Consider the following 9232-nt stretch of genomic DNA (forward strand, 5'->3'; position numbering starts at 1 on the left):
TTGTAGTCAATACATTCTTTTTACTGAAAACCTTTAACAACCAATCTTTCTTTGTAGCGTTTAATCCCATCGTGCTCTTCTTTGATCCTGTAAATCCACTTTTTATGGAGTGCTTTCTTGCCTGGTGGTAATTCAGCTAATTCTCACGTCTGATTTGACATAAGCGAGTCTATCTCATCTTTCATGGAAGACTCCCACTTGACTGAATCCTCCACTTTATTTGTTTCATCATAGCACTCTCGTTCACCATTGTCAGTTAGCAACAAGTAGTGCAAAGAAGGAGAATACCGTTGGGTTGGTTTAGGAATTCTGGAGGAGCGTCTCAGTTCTGGTGTGCCTGGTTCTTCTTGAACTGCTTCAGGATTGATCTGAACATCATTTCTAGAAATCTCCTCGAACTCAATAAATTCTTTTGTTTCAGCTTCGGTATTGGAGCTACTTGATTCTACAGTTGACATCTCTTTGTACATCATATTCTCATTGAAAATGATTTATCTGCTTCTGATGATTTTTCGATTTTCGTAGTCCCAAAATCGATAACCGAACTCATCACCACCATAACCAACAAAGACGTATTTGTTGGACTTGGAATCAAGTTTACTTCTTTCAGTAGAATCTATGTGTACATAAGAAATACAACCAAACACTCTTAAGTGTGAAAGGTTTATTTCTTTCTTGCTCCAAACTTCCTCTGGTATTCTGTCATCCAAAGGAACTGAAGGCCCACGGTTAATCAAGTAAACTGCAGTGTTGATAGCTTCAGCCCATAGAAATTTGGGCAATCCGGCATGTATCCTCATGCTTCTGGCACGTTCATTCAGAGTTCTATTCATGCGCTCTACTACGCCATTCTGTTGCGGTGTCATGGGAATTATTGTCTCCATCTTGATCCCATTGTTTGCGCAGAAATCTCTGAATCTTCTATTTTTGTACTCTCCTCTATTATCAGACCTCAACCGCTTGACTTTCAAACCAGTCTCATTTTCCACCATGGCTTTCCATTTTCTGAAAGTATCAAAGACTTCTGATTTCTTCTTCAGAAAATAAACCCACACCTTCCTCGTAGAATCATCGATGAAGGTGACATAATATAATGAGCCTGTAAGAGATGAAATTGGAGATGGTCCCCATACATCAGTATGAACCAACTCTAACTTTTCAGCCTTGGGTGTCTTGCCAATCTTTGCAAAACTCACTTTCTTTTGTTTGCCAAAGATGCAATCCTCGCATAGTCCGACATCTACACTCTTTAGATCCGGTAACTTCCCTTTTAACAAAAGTGTCTTCATCCCTTTCTCGCTCATATGACCAAGCCTTTGGTGCCATAGGTTTGATTTTCCATCAGCATCCGCTGCAGCAATGATATTCTCTAAATTTGATGTTACATAGAGAGTATCAGTCTTCTTACCACGAGCAATGACGAGTGCTCCTTTGGTAATCTTCCATTCACAGCCTGAAAAGGTTGTGCTATATCCTTCTCCATCAAGCTGTCCTACATAAATCAAATTTCTTTTGAGGCCAGGAATATGTCTCACTCCCTTCAGCGTCCAGGTGGTCTGTTTTGGCAACTTTAATCGGATGTCTCCTTTTCGGACGATCTTCAAGGTTTCATCATCAGCTAGATGAACCCTCCCAAAATCACCACTGACATAGTTCTCCATGATTTCTTGGCATGGGGTGGAGTGTAAAGGTGCCCCTGAATCCAAGATCCATGATTCAATCGGACTGTTGACGCTTAGAATCATGGCATCACCTGTCTCCTCTGCCATGTTGGCAGAATCCTGTGCGCCGGTATCTTTCTTCAGTGCTCGACAATCTCTTTTAAAGTGACCCTTCTTGCCACAATTATAACCGGTAAAATCTTTCTTTCCCGTATGGATTTTGATTTGCCACGATTTGAATTTCTTTCTGAAATTCTCCCTCTAGACTCCGTGTGCAAGGCTGAGGAGGTTGATGATTCACCTGATTCTCCTCGTCGAATTTCTTCACTCAATACCAGATCCCGAATATCGTCGAATTTTAATTTGTTGTTTCCGAACAAGCTATTGACTGCTGTAACAGTAGCATTCCAACTGTCTGGTAGAGATGATAAGAGAATTAAATCTCAAACTTCATCATCGAATTCAATTTCCACTTAACTCAACTGGGTTGTGATTGTGTTGAGTTTATTTAGGTGTTGTGTCACCGATGCCCCTTCTGCCATCCGCAAATTGAATAATCGCCTTATCAAATGAACTTAGTTTGAGGCCGATGACTTCTCATACATACTGGAGAGAGCCACCATAACACCCACCGTGGTCTTTTCCTTTGTTATGTTGAAAGCATCATTTCGGGACAACGTCAGCCGGATAACTCCGAGGGCTTATCTGTCGAGAAGAACCCAATCTTGATTCTTCATGCCCTCTGGTTGCTTTCCTGAGAGTGGTTGATATAGATTTTTCTGGTACAGAAAATCTTCAATTTGCATCTTCCAAAAGCCAAAGTCCGCACCATCGAACTTTTCAATTTTCACATTCCCTTCGTCTACGGCCAGCGCTCCCACTCGAATCTGGCTTCGTTTGGATCGTTTTTGACAATTCTTGCGAACCACCGTGTATTAGAACACCTCCGTCGATAAATTCGTATCGCCGACAAAATTTCACTATTCACGAAATTCACTATTCATGTGAATAGTAATGAATAGTAACCTCGCAAAAAATTGACAAAATTCACAACCAAAAGCTCTGATTACCAGTTGTTGGGAAATAAACGAGTAACAAGTAATTTTCCTATAACCAGATTAGTGAGAATGCGAAATAAAAACGGAAAAATAATACCCGAAAAATTGATAACGAAGTTCAGCCAATTGTGCCTACGTCTCCGAACTGCTGCAGATATTTTATTGAGAGAGAAAATTTACATGTGTTTACAAAACACTCACTACTCACAAGAAAGCTCTCTAGTATTAGGAGAAAGAAATGATTTTTGGGATGATTTTGAAGCTAAATGGGTTAGGGTATTTATAGTTGAAGCTTAAGAACTAATCTTGTAAATACCCTAAAGTGTAATGACTAAAATGCACTTATGCCTTTTACTATTTTTTCAACAAAAATTAAATGCACCATTCGATGCCTAACTTGCCACTTTCGGTGGCCACCCATTGCTGACTTTCCAACAGAAAAATGGGTTATAGTAGGTAGAAACTGTAGCAAAGATGGATTATCCCTGAAAATTTTAAATTATTATATATTTTAAAAAAATATAATTTTTATTCATAATTTATTTTTATCGTCTTAAGTTTTAAAAAATTCACGCATAATATAAATTCTTGCGTCGGTGAGGAAACAAATTTAAGTTGTTGGCGTAACTGGAACCAAACCTAGTAAAAACAATACATCCTTAAATAATGAAAAGCTGAAAAAGGACGAGTAAGCATAAATGGTGTTTTGTTTTCCACATTAGAAAGGAATGGAACAGATTCAATTGTCATCCAAGAAATTATACAAAGCAAGAGGATCCTTCTTGGATTTGCGCAAGCTGAGCATTGTCTTGAAAAGACGTTTGCTTTTGGTAGAATATTGTTCCACATCCCTTTCACCCACCGTTGACATCGAAACCGTTCTTCGAGGCTCCGACGGGTACTGTTCAATTCAAACAAAAATTATGCTTTACATTCTAAATTGTGATGCATGTACATTGGAGTTATTTCAGTAATTGTCCCCAAAGTTTCGTACCCTTCTTATAGGAATAATAGGAGAGATGGATCTAGACAGAGGAGAAGCGGTTCGTGAGAGTGGAAAGCGTCGAGGCGAGGTTGATCGGTTATCTGATTTCAGAATTAACCAATAATTGTAGAATTACTAATAAAAAAGTACATGGGGAATTTCAAAACCAGGTTTAATCCATTTACCTACTAGTGTCTGCTTCATTGAAACGCTGCTCAACAACTGGGGCCGTTGTCTTGGTACAGGTCGTGGAGACCGCAACATCAACAATCCATCACTGCATTAGGATTGTAAATGGCTGCTGTTTGGAACATAAATAAAGGGTGAACTACATATTTAGTACTCTAACTATCACTATTGTTCTATTTTAGTCACCATACTATTTGTTTTTCAAATTCATACCTAATGTTACGTTTTGGTTTCATTTTGGTTTAATACAACTGTCGATGTGTCATTTTTTGTTTTTTCAATGATGACATGATATTTCCTTATAGTGACATGACATTTTCTTATAGTGACATGCCAACATAACTGTTAATTTTTTAAAGAAATGTGACTAAAATGAAATCAAAATTAAACATTAGGTATGATTTAGAAAAAAGATAATTGAGTGACTAAAGAATAATAAAAGTGATAATTGAGATACTAAATGTATAGTTTCCCCTTGAGAAGAATATTGTTACAAGTAGATTTCAAGATTACCCGATACACTCAGAATGGGTGTATTTAGGTTTTGCTTGAATACCTGAAAATATGACTTGACAACAAAACCTCGTCAGATATGTCCTTGGAATTGGTGTTAATCGGTCTATTATACTTCAATTTGAGATTTAGTCAAATAATTTTAATTTAATCTTTTACTTTTATTATATCATTAGGTAATTTGAATAACTAACCATATTAATTATTCCGTTTAAATATTGGTGTTGATTTTTTATACTTTTCCGCGGTTACCCAATGAGTTAGAATGGATGCCTATAAAAAATAAGGGTTGAGTATACATTTAGGTGGTGTTTGTTTTGCAGAGGTAAAATGCATGCAGTCTGCGGACCACATCTGCAGGCATCTGCAGCAAAAGAGGTGGACCAAAAGTCTGCAGTCTGCAAGAAGAAAACTATTTATTTTTTAACGTCTGCAGACTGCTAAAATAAACTAAAATATAAATAAACTGATTTTTTAAACTATACTCAAATAACCATTTTTGCTATTAATTTTTTAAAATTATAAAATGTCATTAAATTTAATGAATTATTACAAAATAGTCACTATAATGTTGTAATAAATTATAAAAGTTCGACAATATAATAATTATTTTATAGTATTTAGATAAATTTATTAATAATTTATAATCTTTTAATAAATTTAATAAGTATTTTATAATTTTTTAAACTTTATTGACGAAAAAGTTTAAAAAATTATACTTTATTTGAAAAATATATTAAATAAATATTATACAAATTTTATTATTATAAATTATTACATCTACAGACTATTAGATTTTGGTTTTAATATTATATATCATTTTAAAAATTATTATTAAATCAATCGATGATGAAATCAATTTGATTTTAATTCAATCTGTTTGTTTCGGTTTAAGTAATTGTTAAAAAAATTATATTTTAATTCTCAATTATTATCAATTCACAAATATATCAATACTTGATTTTATAATATCATTTAAATCATCTTAATTTATTTGAGTGGTACAATCCGATTCTAGTAACATCAAAAAATATATATAATATATACTCCACATAATATACATCAAATAGTATTTTTCTATTTAGAAAAAATATTTATTTGTTTTTTTATTTATTTATTATGTATAAAGGGACTTTCGTACTTTACCAGAATTAAATGATAAGAATAAGATTTTTCAATACTGTAAATATTTTTTATTAAAACATTTATATTTTGTCTTTTAATGCTAATAATTATATGTCCCCGTGATTTTCTAAGTTTTTATATAAAAAAAAAGTTTACTAAGTTTAATATATTTTTTCAAATAAAGTATATTAGATATCGTTGAGTTATTTACAAATGATAATTTTCGTCAATAAAGTTTAAAAATTATAAAATACTTATTAAATTTATTAAAATATTATAAAATTATTAAAAATTTATTTAAATACTATAAATAATTATTATATTATCGAACTTTTATAATTATTACAACATTATAGTGGCTATTTGTAATAATTCATTAAATTTAATGACATTTTATAATTTTTAAAAAATTAATACCAAAAATGGTTCTTTGAAGAGGTTAGAAGAGCTTTGAAGACATAAGTCCACGTCTGCGTCAAGAAGAGGACGCGCAGACGTTAGAAGAGCTTATGTCTTCTAAAAAACAAACGGTCTGCAAAGCCCAATGTCTGCGCGTGGTCTGCGCGGCATAGACATAAGAGCTTTGAAGACTTTAAACAGTGAAAACAAACACCACCTTAGTACCTCAATTATCACTTTTTGTTATGTTTTGGTAATTTATTTTTTAATTATACTTAATATTTAGTTTTGTTTCATTTTGGTCGCTTGCAGTTAGAAAATTAACAACGATACTCACATATCATCATAAAGTAATGTCACATCATCATTAAAAAATAAAAATGTCACATTACCAATTTGGTTAATTCTTTAAGGTGGGTGACCAAAATGAAATCAAAACATAATATTAATTATGATTTAAAAAAATAGTTGAGTGACCAAAATGGATCAAAAGTAATAATTAGGGTACTAAATATGTAGTTTACGCAAAAATAAATGCATTAATAGAAATATTTAATAGTATGTCATTTTAACTAACTAATGAATAATATTATAAAAAATCAAATTATAATAATTTAAAGAATGGGAAATATATTGTGATTTTATAAATAGTAAAGGGACCGAAACAGCATGAAGAAATTATACCAATGTTCTTAAATCGTTGCAAGTCTAATGGAGCGAACATGCTGGTATTGTGGGATTTCAGCCTAGTGTTGGCAACATCATTCAGGGTCTCCTCACCTGCCGCACAAAATATGATTTATCAGATGAAGTAAAATGATAAAATTACTGTTTTGATCTCTATACTAGCCTAAACTTAGGGTTCTGTCTCTACATTTTAATTTAGCATAATTTAGTCTTCTACATTCAAATACAGGAATGAAATTATTTTAAATTAAAGTATATAGATTAAATATTCGGTAAACTACACATTTGGCACCCCAAATATCTCTTTTCTTCCATTTTAGTCACATAACTATTTTGTTTTCAAAATTAGGTAGTTATGTTTGATTTTTTAAATTCACATCAACAATTCTGTAAATTAAAGTATATAGATTAAATATTCGGTAAACTACACATTTGGCACCCCAAATATCTCTTTTCTTCCATTTTAGTCACATAACTATTTTGTTTTCAAAATTAGGTAGTGTTATGTTTTGATTTTTTTAAATTTCACATCAACAATTCTGTTAAGTTTTTAACTGTGAATGACCAAAATGAAACCAAAGTATAACGTTAGGTATAATTTTGAAAAGAAATAATAGTTGGGTGACCAAAACGGAACAAAAGTGATAGTTGAGGTACTAAACTTATAGTTGAGGTACTAAACTTATAGTTGAGGTACTAAACTTATAGTTTACCCATAAATCTTTTATTTGAGCTTAATAGAGGGACGAATGTACAAGTATATGAAGAATAAGCTTTCCTGGGAAGATGTAGTGTTTATGGTGCTTGGGTGCCTCTAACACCATCGACTGCTGAGACAAGCCCCCTAAGTTAACAAAATCTTGGCATGTTTTCGCTCTCTACACCACAAACAATAATGATTTTAGTTCCTTTTGTTCTCAAACATTAAGCAAATGTAAAGTTATGAACCTGTTCCACGCAGCACAAACGAAGCTCCAATCCAGAATATTCAATCATCTTTTCATCCAAGAAGCTGTTAATCTTGAATGCAACAGACCCCAAGTGATCTACAGTATTCACCAGTGCTTTAATGGCGTAGTCTTTCAGAGTCTCCTCCACTCTGCCCTTTGTCAAACATAAATAAGAAAAGGGTTGGATTTAATAATCTCTTTGTTTTTTCAATCGCTTACATTTGTTTCTGCACTTGTTTGGTATATGCCATTTCAAAATACTCCGCAGCAGAATACAGTTGTTTCCTCAGACTCTTCAAATCCTAAAATATGATCATGTGGGTGAAATACTTGTGTGTGATTGTCAATAAAACTGAAAGTTTGGGTAAATTTACCTTCAGATTATCAGAGAAAAGCAAGGTTTGCTTCATGAAGAATTCATCACTGTGGGAAGAGTCTTGTCCCCAACTCATTTTTTCCTTGTACTGAAAATACCAAAAGATTTATTTAAAAAAAATAAAACTCCATATAAAGCCTGACAGACTTTTTTCCTGACTTTCCACTAAAAACAAGAAGAGATAGGAAATGAATAATATTGAAAGCAACATACCGAGAATTCTCTATCTTTTGATGTAGTTTGCAAAGATAACATGAATTCCCTGTAGTTGAGGACAATGTTTTGCTTTTTTTATATTACAGCCAAATGTTGGCCATGTGGTGGTTTGATAACTTTATGTTACTCTATATACAATCAGTTATTCTATCGGAATGAGACACTAAATTTTTTAAACAAAATGAAAAGTTTAAACTTTAGTATTTACGAATGAAATAAATTAAGGTCACTTTCATAATGATTAATAGACCTCTACAAAACTTGATTTAGAGTAATATATCACAATAAATCATATATCAAAAAGTTAAAAAGAAAAGAAAAGATACATTAAGATTGTTGATAAGGAAAAGAAGTAATTAAACAAACTACCTTACCCGAATGAATTTAATTGCATAGATCATGTTAGGTAGATTGGCCTATGAAAAGATTGAATGAGTTTATAGCATTATTAAAGTTACCCTTTGTTTTGGTGACAAAATCTCAACCGTTAACAATGATGGTTTCCAGCACACTCACCTGTCAGATTTAATTTCAACAATGTTCAGCTTATATTAGCCTTGATTTTCATTTGCTCATTATTCAGTGTGATTGTATACTCGAATATTATTATTGCAATTATATATAATATATTTGAATAATTTTTTTTTTAAAGATTGTGACTCAAATTTCATTTAAGTCTTCATCTTAAACATGTTTACAGATATACACATCTATATATTTATAGTGTTTGTAGTGGTATTATGCATTCGAAATTATTTGGTCTAATATTTAATGAGTGCTTTCCTATACTTTTTGGTTGTGCAATAAATAAGAAGCTTGGGGAGTTCAATTTTGTGTCCATTACCAGCCTCCATCCGCCAACACAGAAACTGACAGATTGATAATTGCTTTAAATTTTTTTTGGTTTAGTGAGAAACACATTGGGAGCAGACTGATCTATGAGATAGTGCCATGTTCAAATTTAAATAAGATTCACTTTTTTTCTTATATATAACGATGTGAGTGAGTGTTATTTTTTCTTAAAGTCTTGGTTCAAATAATTGTGCATTTAACATGTGTACATAATTAACAGT

At 32.4% G+C, this 9232-nt stretch overlaps 1 protein-coding gene across 1 annotated transcript; it reads right to left on the reverse strand.

Moving 5' to 3' along the window:
- Positions 1-3428: 3428 nt before the first annotated feature.
- Positions 3429-8020, reverse strand: LOC120171882 (protein ABIL2-like). The gene is made up of 9 exons (XM_039179500.1): positions 7942-8020; positions 7787-7869; positions 7566-7716; positions 7373-7495; positions 6615-6705; positions 4407-4449; positions 3890-3981; positions 3714-3805; positions 3429-3620 (listed from the first exon to the last, which is right to left on the reverse strand). The coding sequence occupies exons 1-9, from the start codon at positions 8017-8019 to the stop codon at positions 3459-3461; spliced, it is 915 nt and encodes a 304-aa protein (XP_039035431.1). The 5' UTR covers position 8020; the 3' UTR covers positions 3429-3458.
- Between the last annotated feature and the right edge of the window lie 1212 nt (positions 8021-9232).

Source organism: Hibiscus syriacus, unplaced genomic scaffold, assembly GCF_006381635.1.
Source record: "Hibiscus syriacus cultivar Baekdansim isolate YM2019G1 unplaced genomic scaffold, ASM638163v2 tig00111837_pilon, whole genome shotgun sequence".
Classification (NCBI taxonomy): Eukaryota; Viridiplantae; Streptophyta; class Magnoliopsida; order Malvales; family Malvaceae; genus Hibiscus; species Hibiscus syriacus.